General features: G+C 39.5%; 1 protein-coding gene and 1 long non-coding RNA gene across 7 annotated transcripts in view; one reads left to right on the plus strand and one right to left on the minus strand.

The window, feature by feature from the left end:
- Positions 1-13304, plus strand: part of LOC123370618 — a 31262-nt gene extending 17958 nt beyond the window's left edge. Inside the window, exon 3 of the long non-coding RNA XR_006579483.1 lies at positions 11724-13304. This is a non-coding gene — a long non-coding RNA (uncharacterized LOC123370618). The remainder of the gene's footprint in view (positions 1-11723) is intronic.
- Positions 1-19598, minus strand: part of UNC5C (unc-5 netrin receptor C) — a 357995-nt gene that overhangs the window by 96627 nt on the left and 241770 nt on the right. For all 6 annotated transcript variants that reach the window (XM_045017250.1, XM_045017252.1, XM_045017247.1 and 3 more), the window contains exon 3: positions 11932-12075. In XM_045017250.1, the coding sequence (XP_044873185.1) occupies positions 11932-12075 (144 nt within the window). The remainder of the gene's footprint in view (positions 1-11931; positions 12076-19598) is intronic.

Below are 19598 nucleotides of genomic sequence, written 5' to 3' on the forward strand. Positions count from 1 at the left end.
ACCGTTCTGAGACTCCTGAAATACCTAGGGACAATCTGTTGCAATCAGGACAGAGGGCCTCATTCACAACTGTGTTGAAATCAATAGTTTTCCACTGCTGTAAAACTGGACTAATAGAATGGAGGAATCAATCTCTCATTGTAAACCCATGTCTGAATTTCTTTGCTTTTTGGAGGGGAAAAATAGCTCTTTTTGTGAAGCATCTTTAAAAGGCTCAGTTTTAAATTCCAAGTGTAATGCATCCTCAGTCTAAAAACAACTCAAACATTATATTTTTAATCTCCCAAAGGTAACAGTTTCTGTGTACAAATCATTTTAACTCCTGGTATTATTCTGCTTCCTTTTCTTTTTTAGCTTTCATCTTTGCAGTCAGCAAAGAATGATCTTTTTTTCCATTTTTGTTTTTTTTATTTTTATAAACTGTTTTATTCCTTCATTGTAGTTCTGGGTTTTACTGTGATGCGTGGGTGGGTAAAACTTTAAGGATATCCTTTATCATTTCTGAGAAAGGCGATAAGAGGCAGGGCAGACGCCTTCAAGGCAGTGGTAATGCAAGGGTGACTGATGAATAAGCATGAAAAACGGACACTTGTCAGCCAGGAATTAGATGTAAACCAGAAATGTACAGAACAATGCAGCATTAATGTCAGGAAAAGATGGATTTCTGCCCTTGGCAGACCTTAAAGACTCCTCACTTCTGTTTTGTGCTCTTTCCAGTAACTCTAACTAGGATTTTCCCTCTAAAACAAACATACCAACGTCTTCAGAAAATGAGCAGGGCTTTTTAAAACATTCTTTTTCACCCAACTTTGATTTAGTATGGGTTGATGTCATATAAGAGAAGAAGCAGCCTTTTGCAGAGATGCATTAAGGGAGATAAGTTTTTAAGAACATGAAAATTCTTTACTACAAGAGATAGTGTGTGTAGGGTGGTTGTTTTTGTTTTTTTAACCTTATTTAATGGAGACACGAGTAAGAAAAATTTGAGCAATAAAGTTTGTATTCTGTTGAAGACAAAAGTTCTAAAGGATGAAAGGACAAGTGTTGTTTTAATTTCCCTCAACCCCACAAAAGCTAATCAGGTTACCATAAATCACATACTCATGAAAATGAATTACATATTATATTTATTTTTCCAACTATGTATGAGTGATGCCGAGCGAGGTGGACAGGAGTGAAGGTCTTTTTCCAATTGACAAAATTCTGAATTCAGTTGTCCTGTCTTCCATGATTTTCCTTCTATAATTTTCCACTATTTGGGACAAAACTGTGACACCACCTTTTGCAAACACGGATTAGGGAGTTGAAATCTGGATTTTCAGTTTCAAGGGGTAGAGGAGAAAAAGGAAACTCAGGACTCTGTTCCATCAGCCACATTTCAGTTACTTCTTCCTGTTCACAGCTGAGTCTATGACCCTTGTATCTGAGATCAGTTGCACTGGTGGCTAGAGTAATAGAAAGGTTCCATAGCGTCTCTGAATTATTTTTTGATTTTGTTCTTGTGTGGTTCCAGTTCTTTATTGTTACTTAGATCAAACCAGATTTCCAGTGAGACTGTGACACTAGTCTCATCAGCCTGTAATCTGGCAAATTCCTCTGAAACCTCTATCAATTGCTTTTATAAATGTCATGCCTCTCTCTGGAGAGCCCCTTGTGTAAAACGCATGCTGTGTTTTGATCAAAGTCATCCTCATGCTCGGTGCAAATTTCAACACAGACCTTCTAGTTGGATGTAAATGTAGAGAGACAGGACCACAGTCTCAGCTGTGCCCAAAGAACAATAAGCACAGCTGAAGAGGAGGGAAATAAGAGATCCCTTTGTGCCTCCAACACAATACCGAGGCCAGATCTGCACCATCCTAGTCCCCTGCATAAAGACTGCTTTAAATGACACCAGCTGACAATGGTCCCCAACTTCTAGTAGCTGAGGAGTGCTGCAATGTAGGGATGCCCCAGAAAAACACCCTTTCCTCAGTCATGCTCCGAACACTTGCAGCCAGTGGAAGTGTGGCAAAGAAGCCAAAGGAGTTGCCTTTTCAGGGGGAATCTTCCACTGACTAGATCCTCTGGCTTCAGAAAGTTTTGTGCAAACAGGTGCACAATTGCTGTAATAGAACTCAAAATCCGGCCCACGATTTTCCTGAGAGTTCCACTGAATGTCAGTGGGTGCTGGAGCATCAATCTTCCTTTTTCAGTCAACCAACCAGGCTGATGGTGGCATCAGAATAATTTTTGAATGTACAATGTGCTAGATGCTCCTTTCTCAATGAAGTTTAGATTGTATGCTGAATACCCATAGGTGAGGAAATTAGGATGACTGGACTCAAGAAGTTCTCTCCTCTTTGGCTCATTTTATTTTTGTTATTTGAGCAAAAGGCAAAGATATTCTTCGATGCATTCTTCGATGGCATCTTCAGCAACTTGGACAGTATTTGAACTTGAAGAATCTGAAGAGTCGGATTGTCTGCCCTTTCTCAGATTAATGCTTGTTTTGCACTACTTCCTTCAACTTCAGGCATGTTGAGTCAGATACATTCCTATATGACAACCACCCATTTCATAATTGATCAGCAACTTTCAGATTTACTACACTTAGAATGAGGAAAGGAAAAGCCACCGAATGAATTCAGCACCGTAAAGACTGAAAAGTAATATGAGCTAGCCATCTTTACACAGAACTGATCTGATGCCTACCCATCTTTCAAAAGTATCTAGATTCTTGCTCCCTTAACAGTTCACAACCCCACCCACTCTCCCTACAGTTCAATGATAGTTGATTCCACTTACTTACTACACCCCTCTCTACAATCACCAATGGCTCCATCTATTCCCCTTCCCTTCTAAGTGCAGGTCTACGCTTAAAACGCTGCACTGATGCAGCTGCGTCACTGTAGTACTTAAGTGTTGACTCTCCTATGCCAATGGGAGACCTTCTCCTGTCGGCGTAGTTAATCCACCTCCAGAACAGGTGGTAGCTATGTTGATAGGAGAACACCAGGTGTTCGGTTGCTAAAATTGCATTGCTCAGGGATGTGGATTCTTCACACCCCGAACGATGTAGTTATAACAACATAAGTTTGTAGTGTAGACCTGGCCTAAGCTTCCAAATAAATCTAAATCTCTTTATTTTTTCCTAATAGGCATAATAAGTTCTCATCGCTTCCATTTTAACATTTTAGAAGGGTCAAAGTTTTCATTTAGAAATTGAAAGCAGAGTCTAATATTTCTAGTATTTTTTTCAACTATCTATTATAATAATTAAAATGTGAATGTGAAGTTAAATTTTTTTTAAAAAATCCATAAAACCACTAGGTTCAGTTTTACCTTGGAAAAAAGCATAAAACAAAAACCTTGAATTTTTCACAGCATTGGCAGGTGGTCTTTTGAAGAGCATAAATGTATCAAAGGAAGTGTAGTAGTTAGTGATTTTAGGTGTGCATTTGCAATTAGTTGTGAAGCTAAAGTTATACTATACAGGAACTCTAAAGGCATTTCTGTAAGCAAAACACCCAAATTCTGCATAAACACTTTTTTTCTGATTCATTAATCTGTCTCTAGCAGCAGACTATCTCTATAGAAATATATGTACAAATCTTTACTTAACTTCTTGATTGCTATATTTCCATCCCCTGCAGGGTTCAAGCAGGCTCTGTTGCAAGACATTGATTTGTATGAGATATGACAACATATGCAGGACGTCCCCAAGGCTCCCCCCCCGAAGGTATTAACACACACAAATTCAGAGATTTGTTAAATGAAAGTAATACTAACAATGACATTAATGTCCATTTTAATTCAATGTGTTTTTAACTCAATATTGTGAAACCCTAAGGCTTGCATTTATTATATATCCTAATCATAACCCTTTTTCTTAGTGCATGTGGAGCTTTCCAAGCCAATTTGTGGCAGCCTTCTCAGTGAAGAGCAGAGCCTTCAAACCATCATCAAATCCGGTCAGATGGCAGTCATCATAATGTGTGATATTGTCTGCCTTTGGCCACAGCTGCATGTGGAATCCTCTTGTTGGCCCCAGATGTGAAGACTGGCTGTCTGTTGAACTTAGCCTATTCGAAATTTTGTTCAGAAGGACCCATGACTGGCATGGAAAATCAAAGCCATGTATACATATGGTCAGGTCAGTTATAGGAGACTGGTTTCTGATGTCAGCTGCAGACCATTCTTCATGCCAAATCAATGTCGTGGAGAAATCTTGGCAGGGCAAATGGGTCTACAATGGCTGGTGAAAACCACACCCTTGGGTGGTTGAAGAGGTCTGTGAAAGTGATAGTTTGAGTTTGTCCTGATATTCTCAACCAACTGGCAGTAGTGTCCTCATGGGGGATGTGTGGAAGAGTGATGTTACTTAACATAGGGAGCCACGGTAACAGTCTGGTTGAATTGTCCCAGGTATGATGTGCATAGTTGAGAGTAGCTGTGTGTCACCGAACTTGACATGAGACAAATGGAGCCAGATGGAGCACAATATTCTGCTGCAGACTCACAGGGGCTAAACCAGATGATCCGAGAGTTTGAGTGTTGGCTCCTCACGAAGTGCTGGCCAGTTTGCTTAGAAGGTTGTTATATATCCTCAAGTTAGCTGCAGTTTTTCTCAGGTGGTTAAGATCAGGTGAGAGATTTATCTAGGTTTACTCCAAGGTAGACTGGGTGGGATTCATGTTTCATGCAATGTCCAGTGAAAAAGATATTCAGTTTTTGGTCTGTTTTAAAGATGGAACATACTCAAAACTGTCTTGGTTACACTTGGCTGTAAATGCACTAATTTACCATTAACTGCAGAACCAAAGCCATATGTATCAAAGAGAAAAGTATACATATTTTGAGATGAGAGAGCTTGAAAGAGATATAGACCTGCTAGAAAAAATTGCTTGACAAGAATGATTCTAGTGTAGTGAATATGTAAAATGAGCTAATGCATATGATGAGTTCTAAAATGCCTTCTTTCTCTTTCTGTGACTTGTGATGGAGGAGGTCCATCTTTAGCTCAAGAGTAATCTCAACTAGAGACCATGAGGCTCAGTTCTCTCCACACAGGATACAAGTAATGCCTATTGACTGGGAATTACTCAAGCTGCAGGGAAGAAGGAATCAGGCCCCCTCTTTAGTACTGCCCAATGTACGCATACCATGTTTAACCAATTCCCTTCATTTTTTCATATTTCACACTCCTGTGTGTTCTTGACTTTCTTTTAAATGTCCCCGCCTAGTTGTCCCCTTTCTCCCAGATCTTATAACTAATACATTACTCTCTAATATTTTGGAGGCAATAGAACTGTCTCTTCACAGTATTGTCTGGGGTGCTAGAACACTGGGATATGAAAATAATGGGAAAATAGGTAATTCAGCAACATAATGTATGAGCACAGAACCCCAGAATTAAAAGGTTCACTACCTGAGTGCCAGTAATGAATGTGTGATTATTTTCACATCTGTCTTTCTGTCCAACATAAGTGGAGATAATCCATCACATAAACCAATCCACTTTCCTGTACCACATTAATCTTATCTGTATACAGTATGAGACATGTATATAAGCTACTATTTAATCTCCCGTCTTAAAAAAAAACAATTCTGGAAAAAAAGGCTTTTAGTTAACTCTATATAAAACTAATATAAAATTAAATACAAGTTTAATAAGCACCATTCCTTATTAAATAGTGATTTCTTAGTGGAAAAGAGCAATATTTTTTTTTTAAGTTTCCATTTGTTTCCAAGACACTGGAAACGAGCCAAAAATGAGAAGACATCTAAATTCATTATGCAAAAAGCCTCCTCCGATGAAATTAGGAGGAAAGCTAGATATTTCTTGCAGCAGGTTTTCAGCAACTCGAAGTTGGACATACAGATACTGGCCCTGAGTGTGATTGTACATTTTCAGGGGCAAATCAAGTGCGACGTCAATGAATCTAATGGAATCACACCCGTGTAAAACTGGTACCAGTTGAGAAGATAATCAGCTCAATTTCACATTTATTCAATTGCGCTGTAAATTGATAAGATATGATTTACAGGTGCGGTAAATTGGCCTGGCTCCACTAAAGTCAATGACACCAGTTATGGAACTGGCCCACAATTTAGGTCAAATCCTGCAGTACTTAATTAGTCTTTATCAAGTGAAACCGTTGCCGGGTTTAATTCTATTCTTGGTTACATAGGCACAGCTCGCATTGATTTCTCTCAACAGGAATTTTGCTCAAGCAGAGAATGTAGGATTTTATCCATATAATCAGATCAACATTTTTCAAATATTAGTTTTAAAATAATGCATGGTTTGGGATTTTTTTTAACGAAAGGAAAAAACTATCCTAACTCCTTTGTCTTCTCTCCATAAAGCTACAGTCTCTTAATTCAGTAAGAAAAGTATATTTTAGGCCCAGTGTACATTAATATTTCAAAGCATCTGAGCACCTCCTAGAGTCAATATAGCTAGGGCTTACCTAGAATGATGAGGAAAATTGTATTTACACCATCTAATACAGGGGTAGGCAACCTATGGCACGCAAGCTGATTTTCAGTGGCACTCACACTGCCCGGGTCCTGCCACCAGTCGGGAGGGGGCTCTGCATTTTAATTTAATTGTAAATTAAGTTTCTTAAACATTTTAAAAACCTTATTTATTTTACATACAACAATAGTTTAGTTATATATTATAGACTTATAGAAAGAGACCTTCTAAAAATGTTAAAATGTATTACTGGCACGCGAAACCTTAAATTAGAGTGAATAAATGTAGACTCGGCACACCACTTCTGAAAGGTTGCTGACCCCTGATCTAATATCATGTATCCCAGACAATGAATTGCATTTCTCCAGCTCCACTATTATTCATTCTGCTTTTCCATTTGCTAGATAATTAACATACCTAGGATTTTCAGGTCTAAACAGATCCTAGGGAATCTGCCAGTTTACAAGGGTGAACCCCTTCTAGTCTTTTTGTTGAGGGGAGATCAAACTCTCCAGTGGAAGAATTCCAGAGAAAATCATGGATTTTCCATTCCACTATTCAGGAATAACCTTGATAGATGAGAATGGTCCAAACCTTAATTACAAATGGTCCAAAGCTGCAGACTTCACACCACCCAGTTCTACACACTGAAACAAGTCACAACCTTGAGTTCTGAATCAGTTTCACTTGCAGGTTAAATTTCCAGCACGTGTATCCCTCTGAAAAACATCACTCTTTACTCCAAATGTAAAGATGCCTTCCCTCTTGACCAACTGAAGTTCTCTACTTGGGTGATGTGATTTTTCAATTGACTTTTTACAGAGAATTTCCATCGACTAAGTTGTTATGTCCTTTACGACACATGCCTGACCTTGAATTAAATAAATACAAGCTGCTTTTCCAGGATGCACATTCTTCACACTTTCAAATTACTTTTCAGTTAATTCTATTACACGGTCAATGAACAGAGATGTTGAATGCAATTTTTTTTTTGTTTTAATGGACTTCAGAACTGGTCTTCTAGAGGACACAATAATTCTACAACCCTGCAAAGCAATAACACTGGGGGCCAGAATGGAAAAAAAAAATCTTTCTTCTGAACATGCTAGAAAGGGCTAATTATGTCATCAGGGTACGGTACGACTTGTGCTGAAATCACCAGCTACGGCTATTAATGTGAAGTAACTGTTGCACACAGAGCACTGTAGGGTTTCCCTCCCCCAGATATATTAGCCTTCACTTTTTTGTACTTATTAAAAATGAAAAATGTCTGGCCTGATGTCATAACCCCGCAGAGAGTTGTGTTGTGTTTTGTTTCCTTCAAAACTCAGCATTGTGTGCTTACTGCAGGCAAATTTAAGGGCCAGATTCTGCAGGGATTCTATGCAGGTGCACAATATGAGGGAGAGTGTAAAGACCCTCCCCACCCATTGCTTGTCCCAGATAATGACCAGGACAGCACAAGGACGGTTCTTTCCTAACTTAGTGTTGCTCCGGGTCACGGTTCCCCAACATGCACCAGCTTGTGAAATTCACTAGTGTGAATAAATCACACCCCCCCGAGCAACGTAAGTTACACTGACATACAAACTAGTGTGAACAGTGCTATGTCGGCAGGAGAGCTTCTCCCACCGACATAGCTACTGCCACTTGTGGAGGCTGTAGTAATTAAACTGATGGAAGAGCTCTCTCCCATTGGCTTAGAATGCCAACATTAGAGAGCTTACAGCCGTGGTGCAGCTGCACTGCAATAAACTTCTTGGGTAACCATTCCCTCAGGCAGCAATGCTGGACCCTCCTACTGCCTATTTTAAATGTTGGCACACTTGCTCTTTCTGATTAGTGATATGTCATCATGCACAGCTACCTTGGCATGCCCAGAGGATGTAGGATTTGAGATGTCACAGTTGTATGGGTATGGCTACCGTTGAATGTTTAGTTATGTTTCAAATCGAGTCTAGACAGGTGTGACGGGGTGTTCACCCCACACTATCCCGGAGAGGGTTATTGTGGCCCAGGATGGGTTAAGTAACCTGATAGGCCATCCCGAGGGGGAGTTAGTCTTGATGATCAAGCACTGAGTGGGGATGAAGACCAGCTGGGCAGGGGCAGGCAGGGCTGGTATAAGGTCAGGAAGTGAGGGCAGGAGATGGCAGTCACTCTTTGGGCTTAGAGAGGGAAAGGAGAAGACACTCAGGAGAGTAGAAGCCTGGGATTCTGGGCCTTAAGGAAGGGTTTACTCACAAGTGTGATAGAGCAGAAGCCTGATAGGGCTGGAGTAGGAAAAGTCTCAGGAAAACAACAGTCAGGTTTGGCACGGTGCAGACCTTGGCTGTTGATCCTTGAGCTGGAATTTAAGCAATGGAATAGTCCTGTGGGACCTACTTAAAGTTAGGCATGTGCTTAAGTATCTTGCTGAAATAGGTCTTACTTATGCTGGTGTCAATTCAGAGTCAATCCACTGAAATCAACTGAGTGACTCTGGATTAACACTGGCATAACTGAGCCTAAAATTTGGCTAATTATTACCTTTTAGACAATACTGTCTCCACTCACTGATGTACATACTGTATGTGTTTAGAGTCCATACAAATATTTATTATTTACCTATGAGGCCAGCTGAAAAAATTGTAGTTTAAAATAGATGATTTTTCTGTGACAGTGCTTTTGCTGCTCAGCATAAATCTGCAGGCTAAATACCCAACACTGCAGCTCTTAGTCCCGTGAATAGAGGCTACAGGCCTGGGCCATAATTGTCCAAGAAGCCCCAAATCAAGGGAAAGTATGCAAAAAATTATCATAAAAAAGCAAAACTGAAAGTTCATAGGCTCAATTCCTCCATTTTTAAAAATACACTTAAGCACTATAAAAATTACTAGACTGACTTTCTCTTCCTCTCTCTCTCTCATACGTGGTCAAAAATATCAATCACAAGCAAAGATCTTGGATGACAATTTTCAACCAGAATGATTTTTTTTTACAGCTAAGTTACAAGCCTCTGAAAATAGAAGTTTATGATGAAATCACTGACAGACTCTTGGCTAAAGTGCAGTTGCTGTATATATATATGTATATCTATCTAATTTCATGAAAGGCAATTACACATCTGTAACTTTAACATTGCCCTGTTATCTTCATCTGATATACATTCAAACCCTTAACTGAAGTAAATGTGATGGCCATCTGTCAAGTGCTAACTGGCAGGGCACCAAAATCTACTCGGTGATTTAATACAGATTTTGTAATCTAAAAAAGCTGCTGAAACATCGCTAAAGCTCTCTGAAGCACAGTGCTAACATTTGGAATGGGTAGTTAAAGTTCACTGCTTTCCTGTCAGAAAGACCATAGAGAACTCTAGAAATGTTTGTTTGCCCCTAGAAAAGGATTCAGTACAAAATGCCATGTATGAAACACTCCAGAACCAGGGGAAATTAGGATTCAATGCAGATTCTGTCTATATAGATATTTATAGTGTACTCATTGCTGTGATTGCGAAGTACCTAACTACTCCTAAGAGCACCATGACCTAATGAGCAGATAAAGTACCAGAAGGGGACTCAGGTTCTACTCCTCACTCTGCCACTTATCTGCTGGGGATGTTGGGCAAGTCAATGTACTTCTGGGCCTCAATTTTCCCATCCTTGAAATGGGGACAATTATTAGAACTGAGTGAATAATAAAATTTTTCGGTTCTGTAGTTGAACCAAAATAAAAATAAGAAAACAAATTTGTTTTGGTTTGACCCCAAACAGATTGTTTTCACTTTTCTTGCCAAAATGAAAAAGCAAAAATGTTTTGTTTCAGGTTAAATGACTTGTATTGTGCAACTGAAAACAAAATATTTTATTTTCTTTTTGGATTTTTTTATCTTTGTTTTAATAAATTGAGCCTAGCTAAATTTCTAAACAAACCAGTGTTTCAAAATGAAAAGTCACAACATTTTGTTTCAAAAACGTTGAAATGAAATGTTTGGACTTTTTCTGATTTTCCCCCATTTTTTTTGGTCAAGATTATTTGCTAAATTCAACCCCAAATCATGAATAGTTTTGGTCAATCCAAGACTTACTTTTTGGTGAATAAACTATTAGTCTAAAAATTTTTGCTCAGTTCTAATAATGATACTGACTTCTACTCTGAGATCTATTGATGAAAAGCATAACGTAAGAGCCAGGTATTATTATCTGATGCAATAATATCTGATAAACTGATTACAAGTAGTCTGTGTCTGTATGAGGGATGAGGCCAAAACCTTGCATCCAAACTCCACTGAACTCTGAGGAGATTCTTCTCCAGATCCATCTCAATATCAAAAATTTGTAGGCAAGATCCGTTTCTAGTCAAGTAGCTTAGGTCAAAGTGTTCAACTTGGGTACTTAAAATTAGCCTCCTAAATCTGTACCTAGACATGTAAATAAAAGTGGCTCGATTTGTAAGTGCACTCAGCAGCCTCAACCCAAGTGACTTCATTGAGAGCAGGATGGAGTCCTAAAAAGCCATTTGTAATGGCTTGAGATGACACTATTTCATAGCAAAATGATAAGCAAACAGTGCTTCATTAGTCTTCCTTCTTAAAGGTGTTGGTAAGGAAGATGTTTTTTTTTTCTGGAAGAGGAATTCTCTTCTCTTGTTCTAAAATGTCAGGCTATATTCAGGATAGACAAGCCAGACAAGTATCCAGCTGTGGCTACACCAAACGATGTTTCTTTGTTCCTTTTTCCAAAGGCAGGTGAAATGATTTCTGAATTACGCAGCTTGCTTGCATTGTACTAAATAAAACTCACTTAATCCGCATGAAAGGGAAATGGGAATCCCCATTGTAAATGCTGTATTACAAAGACAAGCCCCTTTTTGAAAATTAATGAACATTAAATATTTGTATTGTCAACTGAGGAGCTATTGTCTGGAGATTGGTTGTCCTTTTTTTTCCGTGGGTGGAGTGAGAGTGGAGAAAGGATTTAAAATAAATATTGAGATTAATAACCATGCATAGCAAGGATGAAATGTTAAGTGTTAAGGTGCCTATGTTTGCTATCATAGTTCCTCTCTGATTACAGTGATATGCTAAATTTGGTCTCTGTTTGTTTGTCAGGCAAAAGCAGCATTATTAAATGGCTGCAGAGACACAAGGGAATTGTTCTTATCCCATCACAGGGTTTGCTTTGATAAATTCCAGCCTATTAGCTGCAAATACTTTCCTTGGGTCAGGATCATTGCAGAACTTCACAAATGATTTGCTGTTGTTGGCTCTCTTTTTTTATAGACCTGGAGGGAGGAAGATGCAAGTCTGGCTCTCAGAAACAGAAGAAATGATGAACTGACACATCTAAGTGCAATACTGGTAGTCTGAAGTCTGACATGCTGCATCAACCACCACAGAAGATTCAAGGCCTATTCAGTGTGTGTGGTTAAAGCGAAAGTCCCCACCCAAACAACCCAGAGTCACTTCACCCCAGAGAAGAGGTACTCACATGCAATGCGAACATAGGCCTTTCGACTCTTAGTAGTGCCGGCAGAGCTCCAAGCGACACACTGGCACCAGTAATCTTCAGGTCCAAAGAGTTCTTCCACCTGCTGACGGGAAATCTCAATGCTCACTTCCCGAACAATCAAACCTGTCAGGATACAATTAATATCCCGAATGTATTAGAGTTGGTGAAGCTATTGTTCAGAGTAATATATTAGAGAGCGAGCGCATGCGAGTGTGCTTGCAAAACTCTTCTGAGCCCTGGCTGATAATCTACTCAACAGCCCTTATCATGAGGAGACTGTTAAGAAAAACCACAACATTATAGGTGAGTGAACAAGTGAATATTTTGCAAGACTCATTTATATCATGTATACGTGCACGCACACACACACACACAGACACACACACACACAATACATCTAAACATTGGGCAGATCCTCAGCTAGTGTAAGCCAGAGTAGCTCCATTGCTTCCATTTCCCATTGACACCAGGTGAGGATCTGGCACAGTACAATTTTAATATGAAACATGCTTCCCATCTCACACTATCGGGAGCTGTGTAAAAATACAAGTCTCCTCCTTTAAAAAAAAATATCATCCAGTTTGGGGATGCTGATGGAGCAACTCTTGTTCACTAGAATACTAAATTGTGCATAGCACCATGACTTCACCCCTCCTAAAAACGGAACAGTTGTCTACACTGATGGTCTCAAACCCTGCAGCTTAATAATTGTAAGCAGTATTGTTTTGAACTATACTGTCCAGAACAAGGGTCTACTGTGCACTACAGTATTGCACACCACTGTGCTCTGCATTGCCCCCTAACATGCCTTCCCCCATATCCTGTAATAATGTATTTTAATGCAATCCTCAAAAATCTGCAATGAGAACAACAGTGATGATAACGCTGTCAGTGCCATTACAAACCTAGCATTTGCCCAGTTACCACACAGTGCTATCTGATGTGCAGCATTTTTTCCTATTTTACGTACAAGGAAATATTGTGGTATCTCAGATACCACTGCAATATCTGTTGGTAAGATGCTGACTTTTTAACACCAATTGACATACTCCATGTTTTGCATGATCCCACCCTTACAATTCACCAACCCTGTGAAAATGCTCTTTACTTCAGTTTTAAAATGGTAGCCAAGGGGTGTGGGTGGGTGGGTAGGGGGGAGAATCTATGCACCATTTTTAAAACATATTTGCACTGTGTTGCTGATGCCAAAGTCTCAATAAACTTTGAGTGTGTCCATCCATAAAAAAAAAAATCATCACCATTTCTAAAACGTAGTCCAACAAAGGACCTTAAGTATATAAACCTCACATACAAATATTTTGTACAGTGTGACTGATTCTCTTTTTCCTTACTGTAATGCCAGGAAATTTAATTAAAAGATACTTGATCTTAGTCTGCATAGTTTGTCCCCATCACTGAATAACTAACACAGGGTTATGAGTCTTTCTGCTGAACACAGACTTTCAGGCCAGCTACCCCCAGCCTCTTACAACATGAATTACAAGGTGATATTCATAACATGAATGTTCCCAATTGTACAGCACAGAGCGCACTGCATGCTCTGGAAACCAAGCAAACCCTTGATTTTGCCTCCAGCCTCATAGAGGCTCCATTCAGGAAGCTGAAGATTAATTAATATTGGTGCACAGTTGTATACTGTAATTTATGCTGCACACGCTTTCCATCCAAAACTCGGTTAACAACATAACATCATAAAAAACAACAACAGGAATTGAAGCATGCAATATCATACAGAATTTTGGTAGGAACTCTTTATAATTAGATGCATTTTCCTGCTAGGTATTATATAGCCTATCATCTTTTTAATTTCCTTATCTTTGGCATGTCTGCCCAGGAAATTATAAGCTATTTTGAGAAAAATACATACTAGCTTTTCTCCTTGAAACTAAACACTCAAAATTTGGTTGCTGTACTTCGATGAAGTAAAAACAAAATACAGCATATATATTTGGAATGTGGCAAACACCTTCTAAAACTTCTTTGCTTGAAAGATAGGGTGACCAGATGTCCTGATTTTACAGGGACAGTCCCGATATTTGGGGCTTTTTTATATATGGGCTTCTATTACCCCCCACCCCGTGTCCTGATTTTTCACATTTGCTGTCTGGTCACCCTATTGAAAGAGCTCAATTGGCTCCAAAAGTGGTCCAGGGCTGTTCGTTGTCCTATCTATAAAGGAAAAATAGCTTATATATACAGGATGTGCTCAAAAGAGGTTATGTTTTCACAGTGCAACTACTGCTAGTCTAAAGATCTCACTTCAGTACATTCCCACTTTTTATAGCCTCAAGAGCCTAGCAGTTTCAGTGTTCCCATATTATGTTTTTACAACGAGGCTGATTATAATGGAATTTGATGGAGCAGAGAGTTAGGTTACTATAGGGCTAAAGCAGGTAGTCTTATAATGAAAGGAGAGTACTGGTTAATAATGATTACAAAATGGACTTAAAATTCTGGATGCAAATCCAGTTTTCTGATCTGTTGAAGATATAAAATATACATCATGTCAATAACATCCATTAAATACACTGGCATAACTTTTATTTCTTGGTTCTTAATACATTCTCCATTTAATAGCAACAAGCTAGTCAAGGCACTGCTTTTCTAGGACATAAACGCTCACAGGTTTCAGGTTGTTTAAAGTCTTTTGATCTCACAAATTGTATGGTAGCCATCTAGAAGCACATTTTCTGTTTGTGCTTAAAAGCATGTGATCATAAATACAGTATCACCATATGATTACATCTGTCTCTAAGCTGGGGGGTCAGGACCCCTCAGAGGGTCACGAGGTTATTACACGGGAGGGTCGCGAGCTGTCAGCCTCCACCCCAAACCCCGCTTTGCCTCCAGCATTTATAATGGTGTTAAATATATAAAAAAGTGTTTTTAATGTGTAAGGGGGGGGCACACTCAGAGGCTTTCTGTGTGAAAGGGGTCACCAGTACAAAAGTCTGAGAACTCCTGCTCTAAGCTAAACATTTTTTCCAGAATATATAGAAGATCAAATCAATTGCTGAGACATTAGCTGGGACGATATGCTATATGTATAGGTAGTGAATGTAGAAATTTATGGGCCAGATTATGACATCCTTAATTTCGCTAAGTAGCACCTTACTCCATTAGGAACCACACTGATTACTTACGGAGTAAGGTACTAGTCTGTGTGAGTAAGCACTGGGGCTGACTGGCATCAGGAGCCCCAGCCACTGGGGCTGACAGCAATTTCTGAGTAAAATTATTAAGCCCGACTCATGATCTCGGGCTAGAACTCTCAAAGGTCAGGAAATCCTGACCTCTGAGGAAATCCTGACCTTTGAGTGTTCTATACTGAGATCATGAATCAGGCTTAATTTTACTTTGAAATCGCATCTCTCGCAATTAATTCACAGAGTTGGCATGTCTGGCAGAAGGTGACCCTGCGTGATTCCTCCTGAACTTTCACACACTGTAAGGATCTGATTCTGCTGGCCTTACTCATGCTCAGTAGTGCCTCATTTCACAAGGAGTCCCAGTGATTGAAAAGGAACTTCTTACCTAATAAAGTACCACACGACCTAAGAAAAGGTGGCAGAATCTGGCTGTAGGGTCATACAACTAGGAATGGGGTAATTTTCCTCTGTGTTGTGACAGGTCAGAATCCTATTGGTGTCACTTAAAAAATAATCCTTACCATGGTCACACTTTCTAATTGTGTTAGGAAACATTTAATTAGAGGTATCTCAGACAGCAGCTGACCTATTATCATGCTGAAATGATGCTGTATAGGTCTCACAGAAAACCTGATACAGTTTCTCTACATTCATCCAGTACTGTTCTGCTTAAAAACCTCACAGGAGAATAATAATAGCATGATAACCTTGAGAGGAGGATTTCTAAGCGAGATCCTGATCTTACCACTACTGCAGGTGCTTCTACTATTCAATCACAGGAAACAGGTTGAATTCATTTCATAATGTTCCTCAAGAGACACCTTTTGCATTAAAAATGTTGTTCTAAGGACTCAGTTGATCTGCAATGTAACTTTTAAGGTAAGTCAAAACGTGGATGTTAAATCCTGACAACATCCCATTAAACACTGTATGAGACCAAGAGACTGACAGTAACAGCAGAATAAACTAATTTCCTCTATATCCCCCACTGCTTTTTTAGTACTTTGGCTTCTACAGAACGACACATATCCTGGTTTAAATGTAACCCAGCCTTTATGCTCACACCGGGCTAACTTCTTCACTGATTTGCACCTCATACAACCTCACTAATCACATGGGATGTAAGTCAGCGTAGAATTTGCTCCATATCTCACACACTTTATAGCCCAATTTGTTTTTAGAGGGCTTCTATATTTGCTCTCACAGATTCTGAGTGCGCCTGTTTGGATATTCAGTTCTATGTCTACCTGCCTGACTATATACAGATGCACATACTTGTGAGCGCAAAATTAGAAGCCATTTTTAAACACTTTCCCCTGTGGGTTTACCACACGTGCACCACACACGTACCACACACAAAGGAGGATTCAATCGCTCGGACGACTGGTAGTTGCTTATGGAGCACTTAACGTCTAGGACACCAATTCAAACCCACCCCATATCAGTAATAACTGAAACATGTTACCAACTGCATACCTGCCCATAGCCTGACAAAATTCCAGTAAATTGCAAATTTGCATAAATTAATATATTTGCATAAATTCAAACATGAACCACCAGAAGCAGATGCCTTCCTATTTTATAGTTATGCAATAACAAACCCAATTGTAGGGAGATAATTGAATGCATTTGTGGGTAGCTAGAATATTTGATAGGTTCCATATACTGTATGTAAATTCAATAAATAAAGATACCATCTTTATTAAAAGCTTCCCTGCTGTGGTTACAGTATAGCTCCTACTCTCTTTCATGGAAATAAATAGCAAGAAGATGACTGGTGGGGAGGGGGAATTTTTGCTTGCACTATCTCCTAGTTTGAGGTTTATCCCTTGGCCTGCATGCTCACCTAGTAACATAAGGGGAATATACACTTCTACCCCTGTGCAGGCTACCCAGACCTTGGATGCACCCATTGCCACCCCCACACACACTTGCAGCAAGGTGGTGGTGGTGTGGAGCCTTAAAGTGAGAAGTCAAAGTAGAAAGTCAAGCCATTTGAATCAGTTTTGTATAAGAACTGGTAATGACATCTTATGAATGTACATCAGAAAGAAAGCGATCCATAAAAACATGCCTTCCCATTTTTAATTCACAAGTATTTGATCTCTGACCTCAGTAAACAACTTGAAAAATTGCAAGGGAGCCCCAAGAACTGCTCAAAGTTTTGAAACTGAAATAAGAGAAAATGAGAAAGTTCAGAAGGGAGAACAAAGAAGAGGAGAGAAATACTTAGAATTCTGTCTTGTGGATTTGGATAATCTAAATTATGAAAGAAGTCTGAGAAAGAGAAGATGACTTTGAAACTGTTTAGTTTCAGGGATATTTACACACACCAATCACTCTGATTTCATATAAAATCCACCCACACACAGCACTGAGCCTGCCATCAGAAAAATCCATTCAATTGCTGGAACTTCCCTGTAGACAGGGCCAAACACCTGTAGCCTGAAGGGAAACACAGTGTACTTGGCAAGTCTGAAGCTGGCATTAAATGGCATCACTTTGGCACTTTCAGCAGAGATCCCAAGGACTGAACAACCTTTTTACCCCTCCAGGTTGTCCCTCCAGGTAAGGACTGAGGCATATTGATGAGGAGGTTAAGGACAACTAGCACTGAAAGTGCCTGTTTTACACCAGTTCTGTGAATTAAGAGAAGGCCTCAATCTCCAGGGCTGTCATTCTAGTACTATTCACCAGCACTACATGCCTCTTCTCACGTTTTAATGGAAAATTCTACTTCTTCTGGGCTGGATTGTGACTTGACTACACACCCATGCAAGTGAGTGAAAGAGACAGAACTTCCCTTACACTCCTACACTGTTTACTTGGACATCTGTGGGTGGGGAATGGGTGGGAAGAGGCACAGAATAGATGGAGCCTTGGCTAAATCTGTCTAATTGCTGACTGGTACAGCTAAGTGAGCACAGGAGGTTGGAGGGATATTTGGAGGGATGATCATTTGCAGCTGGTAGAGGAGAACAGCTAATAACTTCCCCTCCTGGAGCAAAGGGACAGCAGGGAGGGAATTATTATAGACATATAATAAGAATTTACTATAACTTGCAGTCTAGATACACAGTCTAGCAAAGACACATTCTGATGATCCCAAAGTGCTTAATATATTAACTGGTTAAGTAAACTATGAGTAGATTATGTGCTCTTCAAAGGCAGGAGCTGTATCTCTTTTTTTTAAATGTCCATAAATGTAATGTAATCATATAATATTATGGTATTATATAAATTAGTAACAGTAATAACAATTCATGGGGTCTATTTTGCGCCTATTGAATTAAATGGACAAACTCCTAATGATTTCCATGGCAGTATAAATATCACTTACACGATTTTATATATATCTCACTGTGCCCACCACTAAAATTCATTCACTCCTGTGGTGAAACCCAACAACTGTTTTATCGGGCACAGCAACCCTATACAATAGTTTAGGATAGGCAATGAAGAATACTGTATTCATTTCAAAGTGTAAGAGGAATTTCAGCAAAGCAGAATTTAATTATCCAGCTTGGAATCTGTCCAGGTGAGTAGGGTTAATATCTACACTCTACAGGGCTCCTTTGTGCCAAAACTTATTTTGATGTTATTTAAGGTATAGGGAAAATTGTGTGTGCGTGTGTTTGTGTGTGTGTCTGTGCTCAGCTGCAAGTATAAACTCAGTTTCCAAATTCTGAGAATCTGTATCTGTATTTTTTTCTGTTAATGGATTCTCTTTTGTGTTTTTCTGCTTTCAATTGACCAAGAGATACTTCTTCAACTAGTAATCAAATACACCTCTACCCTGATATAATGTGACCCAATATAACACGAATTTGGATATAAAGTGGTAAAGCAGTGCTCCGAGGGGGCGGGGCTGCGCACTCTGGTGGATCAAAGCAAGTTCGATACAACGCGGTTTCACCTATAACGCAGTAAGATTTTTTGGCTCCCGAGGACAGTGTTATATCGGGGTAGAGGTATATGCCAGAGAATGCATCTCCCAGGAGATAGCAACTTGCCACCCACCATGTCTGGGGCGAGGAAATATTGTGTGATATGTGCATTGTAAATAACTATATTAGTAATACCTTGCACTTACATAGTGCCTTCCAACCAAAGGTCTTAAGGTACATTACAATGGTGTGTAAATATGTACATCTGCATTTCACAGATGGTGAAAATGACACAGAATAAGGTAAAAGGACTTGCTCAAGGTCACAAAATAAATCAGTGCCAGAGCCTGTAACAGAACCCCTGTTTTATGTTCCCCAGATCCCTGTTCTAGCCACTAGGACTAGTCTATGATGTCTCATAGCTGCCTTTACAGCTGAAACCCTGACCCCACTGAAGCCAATGGGAGTTCTGCAGTTGATTTCAATGAGGCCAGGATTTCATCCGTATTTGTTCAACTCCAACTAAGAGTCCAATAGCACTTGTAATTGGCAGTTACTCAGAATCAGCTTTATGCCGCATCCAAAAAAG

This window comes from Mauremys mutica, chromosome 5, assembly GCF_020497125.1.
Source record: "Mauremys mutica isolate MM-2020 ecotype Southern chromosome 5, ASM2049712v1, whole genome shotgun sequence".
In the NCBI taxonomy this organism is placed as follows: domain Eukaryota; kingdom Metazoa; phylum Chordata; order Testudines; family Geoemydidae; genus Mauremys; species Mauremys mutica.